The 18,829-nt window shown below is 39.2% G+C and overlaps 1 protein-coding gene across 1 annotated transcript in view; it reads right to left on the reverse strand.

Moving 5' to 3' along the window:
* The window catches only part of ttc27 (tetratricopeptide repeat domain 27), a 71,693-nt gene that overhangs the window by 37,296 nt on the left and 15,568 nt on the right, over positions 1-18,829 (reverse strand). The window contains exons 5-9 of the mRNA XM_069658665.1: positions 15,972-16,074; positions 10,451-10,609; positions 10,160-10,299; positions 5,709-5,821; positions 187-253 (exon numbers count right to left, since the gene is read on the reverse strand). Coding sequence (XP_069514766.1) covers positions 187-253; positions 5,709-5,821; positions 10,160-10,299; positions 10,451-10,609; positions 15,972-16,074 — 582 coding nt within the window. The remainder of the gene's footprint in view (positions 1-186; positions 254-5,708; positions 5,822-10,159; positions 10,300-10,450; positions 10,610-15,971; positions 16,075-18,829) is intronic.

Raw genomic sequence — 18,829 nt, forward strand, 5'->3', positions numbered from 1 at the left:
TTCGAGTATAGTCTTCTTCAGTTTGCTGCTGCAACACTATTAAAAGGTAGCCTCTGGCTTTGCGCTGGTGTTTACTAATCATGGCAGTAAAATGAAAAGTATTGATAAATAAATACATCAAGTAGAAAAGCTTTAGACATAAGAGGATTTAGCATCCACCTCGAAACAACAAGAACGATGACTTACAGATGTGAAAGCCAGGAGTTCCTCTGCAGTCAGTTTGTGGACAGGGTTATTCTTCTGGAAGTCAGTGCTGTAAGACAAAAAAACAAGTATAAGGGCAAAAACATGACCCAAGCTTGTACTTATCCTTAGTTTAATGAAACACAAGTGTGACCTGCAGGTTTGGCATTGCAGCTAGGAGGACATCAGCATTAAACAGCAAGAGAGACTTTGGTTCTGATTGCCTCTATACTGTTGCCTTGCCATCTCTAAAAAGTGCTTCAAGATGAAACACTAAAAGCTTTGGTGGAATCACTGTTGAAGAAAATCCTGTTAAGTTTAAGTGCAGCTGCTGTCAGAAAGTCAGGCTTTGGCTCGAGGAGATTGAATACTTTCCAGACTAAAGGATTAGAATTTCAGAGATTTCCATTGCTTGGAAAGACACACTATGTTCAAATACAGCAGGTTGATATAATACAAGGAGTTTACTAAATCCTTTTATACTATCCACCCCTTTACACTCTATCCTCCAGGTAGCCCTCAATGCTGGATATGAATATAGATATTATTATAGAGATGACAAATCTATACAACAGAAGGACAGCCTGTGTGGGACAAAACATTACTTTGACTTTCTTTTTTTGAACAAGTGTAAATCTTTGGGTGTTTTATGAGTTTGGCAGACCCACACATTTTTGTAGGTTTGCTGAGTATCTTTTGGCACACCAAGCTGATCCTGGGTCAGCAGGGCCATTTTTGAAGACAAATCTTCCACACGATAAACTGCAAATCTTGCCAAACCAAACATATTTAATTTCACTTTAAAGATTTACAGGTACAGATACATTCTTTTCATCACAAGCAGAAGACACAAACAACGAAATGCTGGTCTACTTCTCCGAAGTCGTGAACTTGGGTACAGTTATATGAATCAAGTAAATCACATAATTAGCTAAATGACTGATCCCAGAATTTGTCTTTGAATTTATTTACTTTCTCAACCTTAAAAGCTAAGCAGGGTTTACTGTGAATCCAAGTCTTATTTGAAAACATGTTAATTATGTGCTGCAGGGTCTGTAGGAAAATCAGAGTAAAGATACATATGGATGAATCTAGGAGCCAGAGCCTCTGTTCAAATTTAAAGTTGTTGGTTTTTTTGGTCAGTAAATACAGCTAATACAAAGTGATGCAAAATGACAAGATGCAAAACAACCACAAAGTGAGGAAAAAATGAGTGTAAAGACAAAAACTTAAACCACTTTTGATTGCATCATTATAATGTATATATAGAGATATAAGGAAGCTAAAATTGAATAATCATTTTTTCATTTTAAATGCCCCTCTTTCAAGATTGAATTCAATCCAAAGCCAAAATCTGATTAGAGTACTGCTGAACAACTGGTCCCAGATGTTTGTTTGCCTATTTAAACTTCACATTTTTCGGAGCATTTTGATCCATAAAAAAGACGAAACATTTCATGAATTCATGAGAAGTACAGAATGAAATATCCACTTTTTAAATGCACCTTACAGATATAAAAGCTGCTGTGTGTTCAGCTTATCCACAGAGGCAGAAGGAGAATCCAGCCAAGGTCACATTCCCAGAGTTAAAAGGACCATGGAGAACTCAACTCTCTGATCCTCCTGACCAGGGACTCTTAGACTTTTTAAGCCGCTGGCTAAAAATTTAATAAAAGGTAATCACATCCTCGGATGTTCTCTTGTTAATACAAAGTGCACTGACAATGAGGGGCAATTAAAATTCTTGAGAGCACTGTGTGTCCGATCAAACTGACCAAGTTCTTCAGACACTGAAACTGTTGCTGACGCTCAACGTAATCTTATTAAACTAAAAACCGTCTACACCGAACACATCCTCTCTCATTTTTCAGTCATCCATCTGATTGAACGATGGTGCTCCTATCTTAACCAACACATATGTTCACACCAGCTGTGTATTAGCTCTAACTTCATTGCTGCTTTGTGTACATTACTGCTATCAAGAGCATCTTTATAGGACTTTTCCCCTTAAATACAAAAGCACCTGACCGTGAACTACATTATGTCAAAAAGGTGAAGCGCAGTACTGGGAAACAGGTGGAGGAAGACAAGGGTTACCAGGGAAAAATACATTTTTCTTGGAGCAAGTTACTTTTTTCAAGTGAAAGAAGCTGAGAAAAAATGTTATCTATATTTATTATGTAGGTAATATATAGTTTTTTCTCGTTTCACAGATGAACAAAGTCACTTTGAAAAAATGTTCCTTGTAGCATTTTTCTGACGGGAAAACTTTTTTCCTATGAAAAAAATATATTAAGGAATTAAAAAAAAAAATTTCCACCCAAAAGTATTAGCTTTTCTTTGTTCAGATAGCTTTGTTTTCTCATGAAAAACCAAATTCTGTTACAGAGGATGCCAAATTAAAAAGTTTTAACTTTGAAGACATGTAAAATACTGGTGATGACTCTCTCACTCTGCCTCATCTGATTTTACCTTTTACTAAAACTTTGTAAAAGCAGAATGAGTCATAAACACAGGAAAGAAACCGCGAGATCAAGCTTTGAAAAAATAGAAAATTGATATTTCTCAGTTGCCTCTAAGGCCTTCTGAAATTTACAGTTTCCACCGATAACTAAGCCTTTCCTTTGATCAGAGTTCCAACAAATTTTCCATTTAAAATGTCATACTTGTACAGACCAAACTAGAGAAAAACTTTGCACATCTATTTCATCGGACAGGTGCGTAGGAAAGGAAAAAATCTGTCAAAATTGCAAGTAAATTCCTGCACACTGTCCAGCTTGCAGGAAATACATTTGCTTGCAATGTCTCGGTGCTCGACCATCATCAGGCAAACAGGTGCCTGGCTATAAATATTTCTGTAAGTTGGACAGTGTGCAGGAGTTTACAGCAATACTACCCACATTTCCAAACTTATTTTAAGTATTAGCATTTGGCACCAAAGTACAAATAGCTAGATCTTTGGGTTTGAAAATCAAACTGTTTACATGTATATTATATTCTGTCTATGCATGCTATTTTGTTGCCAGGCTTTGTATTTTGAATTGTGAAAACTTGCATTAGCCCATAGTTGCCGTTTAGCCCTCACTCCTACTCAGAAAGCTGACAATGTTCCACTGTCACACATCTCTGCTCAAAGAAGAAGCAAACTAATCTGTGCTATGTAGACTTCTATAATTTTCCTTGAACACATTATACAATATATTATTGATCCCCCCCATATTGTTTTGGTCATTTTCATGAATAAGAACTGAAAATTAATTAAAAGAAGTCAAATATAATCATTTCCACAACACCTTTGCAGCCTTGTCCAGGAGAAGACAATAAACACAATCTTACAGAAATGGTGTTTTATTCGACTTCATCACTGTGTAACTCATAAATGTTCAAAAGATGTTCAGGTTAATATATGGTTACATTTTATGCTATGTGTAAATATGCAATTGCAAAGAAAACAGAATATGGTCAGTAGCCTTAAAACACAAAGATTTTACCACAGACTTTTTTTTCCACTCATATTTATCCAGATCTGGAAATTTCTAAAATTGTATTCGATACTTTCCCTCGCAGTAGCACAACAGAAATGCAGTTTGGAGAGAAAATAAATTTCCCCAATCCTTTCTTCATGTATCCATTAATGTCATTCAAGTACTTTTACATAGATCTGGTTTCCGTTTTCTCTAGAAGACTTGAAATCTACAAGATAGTAATTTGAGATATTGTCTTAGAGCAGCATGCAGGTGTGCAGATGTACCATTCATTTAGAAAGACCTGCTGCTCATCAATCATCTCCTAGCAATCTCACTAACTGCTCCATTGACCTTCACCTGACCCTTCCATTCCCAGCAGCAGCATGGGAATTAATCACTGACTTGCCATGAAGCTAAATGGTTTTTATATTGCGTTGAATGCCTTCTATCCACCCCTTTTCTGGATGAAACCACCACCACAAACAAGTTCACAATTTAGTAGAGGTGAAGCATGAGTCCGGAGGGAAACCAAAGGTCACAAAGTGAGAAATGAGTTGTGCAGAAACACAACAGGAGGAGAAAAAGAAGTGCTGACACCTTTTACAGACTTTATTTACCCATAGACTTTTTGAGAGCTTCAACTTGTGACTCAGAAATAACTTCAGTGCATTGCTGAATAAACAAAATACTACACTTGCTTACTGCTCGGCAAAAAACACCACTGATCAATCCTAAATCCTGCTCACACTGACACTGTACTGACAGAAGGATGACTTGTGACTTTAGTTTAGTTACTGCATTACATTACTGACTGAATGAATACATTTAAGAATAACATGACTATTAGAATAAATGCGTTGGGTTGTCTATAGGCAGATTTTTGCTTGGCACGTGGAGTTATCAGGAGGCCCGCAAAAGATGGCAACATTAAAGTTGAAGGGGTGGGGCTTGCGGCCCTGAATATTTGTAGTCAGTTGAGTAGTATTTCATTTCAGCCATCATTTTTTTTTTATCTGCAGCAGCAAACCAGTATGTTTGGGTATTTTTTCCTTTTGCTTTGACGAACTGATTTAGTTACCGAAGCAAGCACAAGACAAGTGCACCAACAACAAAGTTTAGGCCCTATGGAGCATTCATGCAAAGGACAAAATCCTGCTGGAAAATTTGATTTTGTTGTAAATGTAATGTTAAATGTATAATCATGACCAAAAATGACACATAAAAACAGACATTAACTTATGGCCTTTAGGCCACGTTGGAAACACAGACATCAATGGGCAGAAGGACTCTTCTTAGTTCCTTAAAAACAGTAGCACGTTAGTCTAAAAGTTTTTGTTACTTTGGGTGGAAACATGACTTTATATTCTAACATCTAATTTATCCTGTTGATGGCACAACTGCAACACTGTATAATGTCCCCCAAATTTCCATAGCAACTAGAAAGCCTGATATTTTCCATTCTCACGCAGATGGACTTCACTACTGATGCTTTTATGTGTTGCTACAATAGACTGTATAAAAAGATGGACGACATGACAGCTCCCTAAAAGTGAAGCCAAAACCTCTCTATCGCCCCCTGCTGACTGGCTGCAGCATCTTTTTATACAGTCTATGCTTTAGAAGGCTTTTGTGAACCTGCAGGCTACCAGACAGCAGGCTGTATGTTCAAACTAGTTATAATTATGAAACAAAGAAAAAAACAAAACCATGAGACAAAATCTGACTAGCAGTGAAACAAGGTTAATCAGTTAATCAATACATTAATCCAGTCAATATCCATGTAATATGATGATGTAAAAACATCTTTATCGAGATGTTAAGTCACAGTGACACATTAGGTAAAAGGATTTCTAAATATGACACATATTTGATCTTAGGCAGACTGAACTGAGTGGTCCATTAGCTTTAAATGAATGTGCAGGAAGGTTGATTAGCCTGGTATAGTACTCTGGTTGTAAAGAAAACAAACAACCCTTTTGTCACAACCATTTTAACACACCTGTGTTTTAAGCTTGAACGCAGCAGAAACAGTGCAGAGCTCTCAGGTAGAGGACTTACCAGAGTCCCAGGATGACAGCCTGCTCCTCGCCGTTGAGGTCAGGCAGCTCATACTGATCCGGCTCCGCTAAATTGATCTTATCCAGTACGGTGTCATCACCCAGACAGCAGTCCTGTAAGTATAGAAACACAATTTAAGTCAGCATACTGCAGTCAAAAACGATGGCACATGAAAACAACTAAGAGCCACCAAGTTCATCCAACCATACGCCTCATTCCCATACATGTCTGTTTTATGCTTTGATTTTCAATGCAAAAATTCACTGTCCTGGTTCCATATATAATATGTCTAATACATATGGCAAATAGATATGGGAAAGCTTTCCGAGGTGCGTGCAGATACTGGTCCACGAAATCCATAAAACATGCTGAACTATAGCCATTAAGGTGTTTAACACATGATTTATTAATATGCAGGTTAGAGTCTTTCGTAGCAACTGTAACATTACTGACATATAGAGAATATTTCTCTCCTTGTCTGCCATATTCCGACATTTGAGAGAATCATTCTTATGGCAAGAATTATGGCCAATGAAATGCCAGTTGTTTTTTTTATAAATAAAGAAACAAAAATTCAATTTTTAAGGTTCGTTACAAAAATGTTCAGGACCATGATCGTAAAAAGGAGGAGGTCTGTCCCTAACCACTGATTTTGTGTACCCTCGTTCCTCTACTGACTGCATAATTATTAGAGGTTATAGTTCATTCGATAAAGATATGTTCCCTTGCACAGCACAATGTCTGCTGATCTAGACTCAAGATAAACAACCTTGTACTAAACAACTAACAGGCCGATGGGTATCGGGGACAGATCCATTAGTTAAATTGTTGTAAACTACCTTAAACACCACCTTTAAATCAGAGAACAGGGCCAGGTGCTGTAACGGCTCACATTTACCCATTTAAACACACTCATGAGAAGCTTTCAGAAGAATGTTCAGAGCTTTAAGATTTAAAGATGCATGATAGTCAACAACAGTCAAGTGCATTCCTCTGGTCAACTTTTGGCAAAAATACTGTGTATTGATAGAGAAAATTCATTCCAAAATCCTACTCTGTGACAATGTGGTTTGGCACCAGCAACAAGAACTGGGGATGGGACTTGCTTTCATTAGAATAACAAAAGAGAGCCAAGTCCAGTCAGTGCTACAGTGACAGAAAGGGCCCAATTTCCTTGCTGGCAGTGGTTCTGATTGTCCAGTGATGAAGAGTTTCATCTGCGTTCCTCCCTGCTTTCCTGCTATCCATTCTAGATAGGAAGCCAGTGAGCTCTGGTTAATGACAGCCTTGATTGAGCTCATTTACTCCCCGTCCTCCAGTAATGAGGGCATTAGTGGTCTGAGCACAGCACAAGGAACTGGAGCTTGGCCACGGCCACAAGACCGAGAATTCAACAGACACTCTTCAATGATAGTTTGGGAGTACACAGAAGAGAGAACAAATACCCCATTCCTTAGTTCTTTAGCACATCACGACATCATGTTCAAATGAAGCCACCTGCATAGCCAAAAACAAAGTTTTTACTCCATACAAGAGTTTGTCGTTTTGTTCCGGTTTTTTGGTGGGGATTTCATGTTGATAAAAGTTTTCTTAGGCTGCTGTAAAGGGGATTTCTTCAGTGTTCACCAAGTTAAATCTAACATGTTTCAAGCCTTTATTTGCCACATTTAATTTACATGTAGTACAGCTATACAGGCCAAAAAATAAATAATGAAATGAAGAAAACCCGGCAGCAATGATAAGGCCAATCTTGCTCCTCGGACATGTGTCTTTGTGCCAAACTGAATGGAAGAGTGCTGCACTGAAAGACAAATGAACCTGATAGATAATAGCATACACTGTAAGCAAGGAGGACCAGAGGAGTCAGCAGGAGAGTGATTGACCGTGCAGGTACCAAAAATAGTATAGTACCTATGTAGAGTTTGAAAATGCACGGAAGGGATGAATGAGAGACTTGTGAGGCATGACAGGAGGGAAATTAGACAATCACAGCGCTGTGGATGTGTGTGGGATTGTTTGACTGTGTATGTGCTTTAAAGACATCGCAAAAGCAATTTTTTTCCTCGGAAGGCAGGATGAAACATTTAGACAGTGGCCATTCTTCTCTTTTCTGCTGCTTTGTGTTCTGGTGCGACAGTGTGCGTGTAAGCACACTGTGGTGGGCTTTGGACCAGCACTTCATCATGATGTGGTAGACACAGTCTGTGTACGGCAGCTTTAACCAAGAAGCTGTGCGAAACACCAGCAGGGAGTGATTACATGAAACAAAATGATTTTCTTTTTCATAGATGCGTGTGACAAATGGGTTGTCACAGTCTAACATGACACAAACGTAAGGAATCACACTGACAGAACAAGAAAGGAAATGTTAAGGAATTGATCTTGGTATTATTGGAGCTGCTGTGTAAGTGTTACATGTTTTGCCTGTCAGGAATATCAACTGTGTAATTTAAAATTCTCTGTGTTTAGAGACATTATTCTTGTCATGTACTCTTTTGATACAGAATTTGTGTAACTGTGACTGAATACTTACTTATTACAGGAGTAAAGATTATTACTTGTCTACTAGCAGTCACTGGTGTCAACCATAATTATGTAAACTGACAATCTCAAATATTTCAGTTTCACTCTCTTGGTCACTCCCTAATGGCAATATACAATAATTAAAGGAGTACGCTTCCCAATTTAACCAGACGTCTACAGTTGGCTCCCTTTGTCAAGGTTGTAACTCTTGATTTTCCTTGCTGACGGTTGCTTTCCCTTTTAGACTGTTTGCCTCCATCTGAGTGTTGAAATTGTTTCTTTTTCTTTGGATTTTTTACTTTTATTTGAAGTTGTATCTGTAGTCATCACCTTTTCTTTGTTTTTTCAGCCATAGCAGATTACTGTTTACTCGCAACATTTACAGAAACCGCAAATGCAGCTGCTTAGCTCCGCCTACCCTCTCTGGCAGACCAACCACTGCTGGCTGATGGAAAACGCGTCACTAACTGGGCACTGCTTGTGATTTCTTCCATGAATTTCTTGCTTATTTATTATTATCAGCCTTTCAGCATTACTATGCTGTTCTTGCTCATTTCTACACTTTTGTGCCATTATAATTGGCATTGTAACCATAAGTATGTATTACTTGTTGTTGCTGATGATGATGTCGCAAAGACACATGTTATCCGTCTCTATCCTGCATCTACTTCTGTCTCACTTTTTGGCCCATCCAGTCGAGGCAGATGGCTGTTCAACATGAGTCTGGTTCTGCTCGAGGCTTCTGCCTGTTAAAAGGAAGTTTTTCCTTGTCAGTGTGCTACTCATGGTGGATTCATGATTCATGTCTCTCGCTAGATAACATAACAAAGAGTTGGTCTAGACCTGCCCTTTTTGTAAATGGTCTCGAGATAACTCTGGTTATGATTTAGCGCTATACAAATAAAATTTGATTGACTGATTGATTTTATGTCACCACAGACAACCAACCCATAATTATACTGTATACTACAAATGCAAATGCTTTCATCAGTGGGCCATAGGCTCAATCACCATTATGTTACCTCATTAGGCGATAGATAGCAACTTAACAGATTTATTTACATGAAAATCTTTGAAATTATTACCCTAACTATATATTTTGAGTTTAAGGGTTGAAAACGAATGTTATCAGTAACTTTGAGAACACTGTCACATTACAGAGAAATACAAAACAAACAACGGCTTCAGCCTTCACTCTTTTAATCATTACTACAATCCCATTTTCATACTGACATATTTAAAATTAGGGAGAGAAATGTAACTTTCAAAAAATGAATTCAATTCAATATGTATAAATTTTACATGTTTAAATATTGTTTGTACATTTTTGGGAATGAGGGACATATTAGTGTGGATGATTATTTTAATATCATTTTGTAAAACCATGATGCCGTAAGGTTACTGAACCTGAAGAACATGAGGCTTAACCTGATTACCAAACTACTGCCGATGAATCCACAATAACATCCTGTCCCTGGTTTGAAAACAAGAAGAAGGGTGCAGTGCAGCGCATGATGATTCAATTGGGTCAACAGGAGTAACAGGCTTCAGATATTCAGGTATTAAGGGTGCAGAGGTGGACGTCTCCCTCTACTGATGATGCTGAGTACTGCAAATTATTTGCCCCTGTTGTTCTGGGCATCAAAAAAGGCTAAGTTGAAATCAAAATGTGATCTTGGCATTGCCCTAGGATGGTTGATAATGTTTAAACACAGAGAACAAAACGTGCTAGTTATGAAATGATGTTACAATAAGCACATGAATTCTTCAGTTATTACTAAAAAAAAAGTAACATTTTAATGTTACTTGCTTCCTTAGTCCTGTTGAGGCAGAGCTCTACTGTCAGCCAACAAAACAATCACAGAACCAAAGTCATAAATGAGGCTTCAGAAACACCACAGAGGAAAGACGACAACAGAATGTCGTACCTTGGGAAGGATGGCCGGAGGTGTGGGGATGGGACTGGTCTCTTCATCCTTCTGTTCAGGCTGGTCCTGCTTTTTCTTGACCTCGAGGATGAGCTGAGCCAAGTACTTTTGCTGGAAATGCGTCCGTTTGCCAAGAGCACCTAGTTTAATCAGAAACGATCAGTGGTTACTTTTAACCCAGGTACCACAAAGGCTTGATCGTTACGCTGAGGAATGACAGCCTCCTCCTCGTCTATTTGCATTCTCAATGAGTCATTCAATTAACCCCCACACCAATGCGGCTGTACATACCAGTCATGTTGATATCCAGCCCTGAGAGCTCCTGAGCCTTCTTGATGTGTTCCTTGGCTGGCTTGTACTCATAGTAGGTCAGACTGGTGTAGACGCACTCCAGGTGGAACTGGATGGCCAGGTTTCTATGCTCCGACAACAGAGACTGGCATTTCAGTACTGTGGAAGAGGACAGAGAATTCGTTTTTTCATAACTTCTCACAATCCCTTCACCGACAGCACCTTTCATGTGCACCAGAATAGCTGCAATCTTCACAGTCCCGGCTGAAGAACTGAGGCCTTGAAGTGACACATTAAAAAGACAAACAGATCATGGATGTGATGGAGAGGGAGACTGAAAGCCTGTCCTCTCATCTGCCTCTCTGAGCTGCATGTCTCCTCCATCCCTTTCTTTCCATCTGATGTGATTATTAATTCGGCCTCAATGAAGGCCCTGTCACGCAGGCAGAGAGATTATCCAGCAGGAGGAGGAAGCAGAGAGGTGGTGTATAATAGATGATGAGAAATCACACACTTTCATTCCTATTCAACATTAATGAAGCGACACACCGGGCCTGGAGATGGAGAGGGAGAGCTTTACATGCAACCCGTCTGTGTCACCTTTAGCACCAACTGTTTTACACTGCAGGAAAATTACTCTCTAGTGAAAAGAAGAAAAACGTACTCAAAGTAAGATTTTACAATCACTTAACGCCTTAAAAGGAGTTTGGCTTTCTGACATATTTGACCTATTTATACAGACATACACAAAGGTAAAGAGGCTTCTCTTATCTGTGCGGTGTGCAAACTTAAAGCCATGTCAGTGGCAGCATGGTTCTCAAATGGTAATGACATCTTACCACTTTGGTCAAGAATGAAATGTCTTGACAACTCTAATACGGATTACAGTGAAGTTTTATAAACAGATTCATGTTCCTCAGATGATGTTTCCTAATGACCTCTGACTTCTCCTTTAGTGGCACCACCAGCTTGAAATGGCTTTAAGTGAAATGTCTAGTCCTATTTGAAACTATTCATTGGATTTTTACATAGCTCATATTGGCTGATATACACATCAGTACATATTTTCTCCCACTTTATTGCAGCAACTATCAATTTGCTCTTGTAGTGCAGTAAACATATTACATGTCAACTCTTAGTGTTATGGCCCATGGGCAGATGCAGTCTGAATACCATGCTCCTTAAAATGTATACATTTACTTGGCAAAATTAGGAGACTAATGTGGGTGACATTTTCAAACAAACCCGTAAAATTGTTCTGACTAACAGGTTTGATGATGCTCTCTCTGAGACAATCATGACAAGAAAGATACTAAAAATGTGAACTATTTCACAAGTTGTCTGTGAAGGTTCTCGAGGCATTGATAATTTGAAGCTTAATCCAAAATGCAAATTTCACAAGTTGCAAAACAACTAAATAAATGCTGTCCATTACCATTTACACTTGTGATACTGCTGTATTTAAGTGGTTAAACAATCGCATATGAATATCTGAATACTCAACGGCTGGTCCTGCATCAGCAAAATTAAAGCGTCATCTTCTTGGCCTGTCATATCAGCAGAAATGTAAATTAGGGACCAATGCTCATATTAAACTTTAAAGCCTTTATTGGCTGATACTGCTTACATGCCGATATTATCATGCCTCTCTAAAAGATGGATCCCCATCAAATTTCTCATCTAATTGGTCTACAAGTGCTGGAGAATACTACTGCAGATTTGACGACGCTTTATAAAGGCTTTGAGCCGAGTGAAATCTTATAAAAGACATACACTGGGCTGGGCAATATGACAATATATATCGTTAAAACAATATGAAAATGGCTTTTATATGTGTTTTTCTATGTCGTCTCTATCGTGATGTCACAAAACCAGCGGCTGAACTGCTTTACGGCAAGTTTTAAGGCATTTTGACAACGCTTTAAGCTCTAATCCTTGCATGTGGGCGTGAACTTGGAGCCAACCATAGAGGGAGGCGCCGTTTATTTAAGATGGACATTAACGTGCAGAACAGGACTCAGGCTCAGGCCAAATGAAAACGGAAACTCAGTACTCTTTATTTGTCAAGTAGTTACTTCACACAGGATTATCCAAAAATAGGCTTTAAGATGCAGTCATTTCATATAGACTAATTATTTGTTAAATTACCAGAAAACATGATATATCATGATATATATCATTATCGAGATATGAAAAATCCTATATCGTGATATAGGATTTTGGCCATATTGCTCAGCCCTACCACCAACTGATGTCACTTACGTCAGTGTTGATTGGGGCTGAAGGCTACAAGCTCGCGCCCTGCAGCGATCGTTTCGCCGTCTGGACTATTTTTTGCGCGAGCCGCGAGCTATCGCGTCAATCCTGGCAGGAAGTCACACATGAAACAACGAGAGAATCCAGTCAATTTTCAAAAATAAAACAATTTTCAAAATATAACACCCTGATTGACAAATGCGATGTTATATTTGTGTGCTTTTATATATATGTCAGTATCTAAACAGAGCGTGAGAGAGATGAAGATACACACACACACCCAGACCCACACACACCCAGACCCACACACACACACGCACACACGCACACACGCACACACGCACACACGCACACACACACACACACACACACACACACACACACACACACACACACAAGAAAGAGAGAGACACAAAGTGGGCTGGCTATAGGGGGTGCGGGCGGCGAGTCAAAACACACACGCAAACAGAGAGAGAGGGCAAGACAGAGAGAGCATGATGAAAAAACAGCTCCAAATGTGAGTAAACGACAGCTGGGGAGCAGAGGCGCTTGTCGACCGGCGCGGAGAAATGCGCGTGTGGTGTGAACAGAAGTGCTCCAGCTTGCGCACGATTTTCGCTGTGTGGCGCTTTGCAGCGCTTCCTCGTCCGGTGTGTCCCCGGTGTTACAAAGAAGTGATCTCTAGTTAAGGATTAGCAGCTCTGGGCTACTAGCATGTCACACACCAATGTCCTTCCAACTGCCGGTTTTCAAGTTGCATTGTGGGTAATGTAAGCGGTTTTATAAAGGAAAAGAATGTGTTGAATAAAAAATATGATATCCCTACTGCATCAATTTTTCTCCTTTTATAATCCTTTTTCTAACTTCCATTTTTAAGTTTGACAATGTTTTACAAGAGCAGGTCTCTTCAAGTCTCAATCTAGCAACAACATAAGGTCTATACATTTAAATGTCAGGATTTTCCTTTCATAATACAAATATGTAAATAACAATGTTTGTACCATCTTTGTACCATGCATCTATCTTATATCTAGAGATATTTAAAGGCGTGTTTTTCTAACTTGAAAGAAGAAACACTTAGTATTGATCTGAGCTAGTCCAGCCTCAGCGGACATTCTTTAAATACCTTCTTACAGCATACAGACACGCACAATAGGCATTCATGAGTTTGTCTCACTGTGGGTAATTAAACTATTCCTTGAGTGCTGCTGAGAATAGGATGTGAAATAAAGAAACATTCAGTTGGTGAGTGTTGTTCTGACTACACGTACTTAATTAAAGCTGTCATGCTGTTAATGAGAAGTACAAGTGAAAAGAGATCAGGAAATTAAGTCAGCAACACGTTCCCTACTGAGTGCAATCTCACACTCAAAGCAAACATGATTGCAGCACCGACCCAGAGAAGCTGAGCGTGGGGGAAAAACAGATCTGCATGCTTTTCACAGCATCCCCCTCACTTCTCTCCTCACGTCACTCGTAAAAGGATTGTGTGGCCAACTGCTACTCTGGAATGGGCTGTTGGATTGGGCTGTTTTGTAGCCTGCACGTACTGCTCACCCTTCACACTCTGTTAACCATCACACAACAGACTCCAACAAAAACACCCACTGACTCCAGAGCTCCAAAGATGAGCAAAAAGAGATGATGATTAAACCAACAATCCTTAATGTCTTTTGTTAACAGTCCTGCTGGTGGGTTCAAACGATGTAAAAGAAAACGTGCTTTTCTTTAAGGAGAGGGGATTAAATTCACATGCTGGGATATGAAATGCTCTCTAAACCACACACGATTAATTTAATAAAAAATAAACAATAGCCTCAGAATTAATTTAATTTCCGCAGTGCATTGTGGTCCAACACCACAGTTTAAGTAAGGCTCACAGGGAGACTGAGCATACACCTCTCAAAGTAAAATGCTACGGTATGAATCTTATCTCAGATAAACAGAGGGGGGGCATTTCGCCCCCAGAATTTCAAGGCACAGTTGGGGGTAGGGGGTGAATGAATTGATACAAAGATAAGCTTATATTACAGATGTAAGTACTGAGTAACCTTTAACAACACTCACTTTGTATGACATCACACATTGGCTAACATATACGCATGAAGAACATGCACATATTCAAATACGATTAACCCGTATCATGTGTCACTGAAAATCTCACTCACAACAGGCCAAGTCTATTTACACATCAATGTACAGATTAAACAATTGCAAACAACAAGCATCAAGTCTAGGACCAAACACACCCTGCTGGACGTCGACATCATTATCATATTCATTATTTTCACAAGCCAGCACTCAGGAGATAAATATCCTATAAAAACAGAGACAGCCAGGAGTGCAAAGCTGGGAATGCAACCACACACAGCGATAAAGTTTCCCTCTTGTTTCACAGAATTGTCAGCCACTTAAAATCTTTTAACCACCGATGATGAATTCATGTGGCCCGTTGTGAAGAAGCAGACCTCTCTACCTTTAAGGTTTTATCAGCACAGCAAGATCCCTGCAGAGCTTACTGGAACACAGTGGTTTTAAACTAGATAAGATAATCCTTGTATCCCTGATACCCAAAAGGGGAAATTCAGCTGTTGCAGCAACACTAAGAAAAAAATAAGCAGGTAAGTAAATACAACTATATATAAGAATAGATAAAATAAATAAAATAAAAGGGTTTTGTTTTATTTGGAGTTGATAGTTTGAGCAGGACAGGTAACCACAGATTACTATCAGTTTAGGATAAGCATCATTTTAAGCTTGAAGCCTGTTAACGTTCACAGGCAGGCCCAGGGCAGAGCCAAGGTACACTCAGAATCTGGATTAGTCGGATGCTCATCGCTTTTCTTTTATATATCTCAGGCATAGGTCATTTTGTCTCTTTTTCTTTTTTAATCTACTGGTGTATAAAGTTAAAAATGTGAGAAAAACATACATTTAATTGAGGCTTTTAATTCATTAAATATTAGACCCCATAAGTTATCCAGGCCCTTCCCTCCTTAGCCCTCCTGCTTCCTGAGAAGAAAAACATTGCTCAGGAAATTACCCACTATATTGTGCTATAGAGGCGATGAGGAGCCGTCCTACTGTTTATCCTGTGTTGAGAACCTTTCATCTAAATCTCCTGTAGTCCAGTACAGACTAATTGCTTGCCATGTGAGTTATAATATAAGCTGTACAATCCTAAGGATGCTGGGTCAAGCACACTGCAACACAAACATGTTAATTACATGTATGCTAGGATGTCCACATAAAAGCCTTTACAAACCTTTGTCCATGCTGCTTTGGGCCAATTCAAGGAGCTGTGGCGAACAGGCCTCCAGGATTTGCTGGTGCAGGTTAATGTAACGCAGGGTCCACCAGGGCAGCAGCTGATACATATGAAAAAAAAACAAACAAACAGAAGAAACCAATAACTATAAGCAAAAGATCAATTCTGGAGAAGGGGATACAGGGAGTAAAAGAAAAGTTGAACCTTATATATATTATATACCAATATGTTGAACAGTTAAACCTTCAAGTATATGTTTATAGAAGTTTGAACTTACAACCTATAAGTGCTGAATCTTGTTCTGTTAGTCAGTGACGCTAGACCAGACCATCAGCAATTTATAGAATTATTTCTATATGGTTATGTATAATGCCTGACACTGCTGGCGGGGGGTAGGTTTCAGACAAATCGATGAACTGCACGCTGCCTTTGTTTACATTTTCCAGGGCTAAAAGTTAAAGTGAGTGACACACATGACAGAAAGCAGGATGAGGGTTTTTTTTACAAGCCGAAAGTTCCTCACAGTAGCTAGCTTTAAGCATCTAAATGTAGAGCTTTGAACAGCATCATAAAGAGATGTCAGTCGTTTATGAAATGTTTTGAAGTGACTTTCGTTTTATTATGGCACCAAAAAAAACCCACATTCCACACTTGTCCACACCAGCAGTTAATTACAACAAAAACTGTGAAGCCTTTTATCAATTAAAGGCATCTTTTATGTCATGATTACAGCATATTTGAATACTGCTCCACAACAGCATACATGTACATTAATATATCAGATTTCTTTCATGTGTAAACAAGATCAATTTATGATTTGATTGTGTAGAACAATGTAGTGTAGACCAAAATTACAGGCCTGGAGATAAACAATGTAAATTAAACACAGTTACAAGTTACTTAAACACTGTAAGAACAGGTTTTCTACAAACATTTTGCATTAAGAAAATATTATCCAACTTCATTTTGTGGCATATATTAAAAATAGGTGTATATATCAAAAAGTTTAAATTTGGTGGCCTTTCTTCATTTGACGGTGATTTCCATTACACAACATGCCTCTAGCACAGAGAGAACATGCTTAGGTTAATAAATAAACAGAAACTGCTGCTCCTGAGGCCTCTTTAGCACAAATAAAACTCAAACAGCCAGAGTGGTACATGGCTGGAGCAAAGTGCTGACCACGCTCTAAAAACAGCAAACTCCTTTGCTTTTTGCGCCTGACCAGAACACAAAGCGGCAGGGAGAAAAGAAATTGTCTTGCAGCCATGTAAGCACTATACTTCCTTTTTACACCCAAACACCCTCACCCCTTGTAACCTCCTGTTCTCACTCAGCACTGGGAGAGTGGAAGTGAACCATGTAAAAGAGCTTATTTGTGTGTCAGGGTTGATATCTCCTGCCTCATCTTCAATTCAAGATGAGCCCATCCTCTGTTGCTTGGTTACATGGAGGTTTAATTGTCTGTCTCAACGAATCAATATCCTGCAGCACACACACACACACACACACACACACACACACACACACACACACACACACACACACACACACACACACACACACACACACACACACACACACACACACACACACACACTCTTACTAAGCATGTTCACACGTATATTCATCATGTCAGCATACACGTGTACACCTGTCTCCTAACCGGCAGAGCTGCTCCTTCTGCTTCCATATTTACTGTTGTGCAATGGACTGTGAGCAGTTGCCAGAGGGGAGTGGAATATAGATGTTGGAAACAGGAGGGGAGAGTGAAAAACGTCATCCAAGGGGTGCAATGGTTCGGTTACACACTTAAAGCTAGACAGTCCCAACTCCCCGCTGTTTGGTGGGGAATGCTGTTGGTAATTAACTCCCCTATCTCTCATTAGCATTTAAAGAGCAAATTAACACAAAATCACCAACAAGCATTGTTGCACTTGTGTCCACATGCCAACTGGTGATGTGCGATGCAGAGCACGTCCTATGACATGAGCACCACAATGATTTTCTGCCCTTTGTGACTTCACGTTAATTTGGTCTTAAAGAGGCCATGACTTATGGAGAGCTGACTGCAAGTCTTGTGGCGGCTGTGGCTCACTGGCAGAGTCGGTCGTCTTTCAGTCAGAAGGTTGGAGGTTTGATCCCCAGCTCCCTCAGGCTACATGTCAGTGTTCCCCAACTGCTCTAAGTAGCATAGTCAACGGTGTGTGAATGTGATGACTGATTGACAGTTGGGCACTTTACGTAGCAGCCTTTGCCATCAGTGTATGAATGTGTGTGTGAAAGGGTGAATGTAGTGAAAAAGCAGCTTTGAGTGGTCGCGAGACTAGATATAAGTGCAGTACATTTACAGCCGCAATAAATTTACCATTTATTGTAATTATTTTGCTTTTTCTTATTTATGTACAGATTAAAAGTTGGAGTAGCAAGTGTGCAGGAGAATGAGATCTGGTTAACACTTCTGTACAGTATCATGAGCATCCTCAAGTTTATTTTTTACTAAAAATATTCAATTAATATCCAGGAGCTTTGGAAAATCTAAAAATTACATTTGTTCATGATGTGTGCGAAGGACTTTTACATATTTTGTCCTAATGAACAATGGGTACAGAAGGCTTTTGAATCGGTGCCCTAGATCGCTTCAGCTGACAGCTGTGAAACTAAAAATTGCTCAATCAGATGAAATGGTAAATGGACTGGACTTATATAGTGCCTTCTAGTCTTCTGACCACTCAAAGCGCTTTTACCCTTTTTTACACATGTAAAATCGACCCTTTCACACACACATTCATATACTTATGTAGCGCCATGTAAGGTCACTATTAAGCTAAGCATTCATATACATTCATATATGA

Source organism: Semicossyphus pulcher, unplaced genomic scaffold, assembly GCF_022749685.1.
Source record: "Semicossyphus pulcher isolate SPU_LCO1_2020_fin unplaced genomic scaffold, fSemPul1.0.p SCAF_12, whole genome shotgun sequence".
NCBI lineage: Eukaryota > Metazoa > Chordata > Actinopteri > Labriformes > Labridae > Semicossyphus > Semicossyphus pulcher.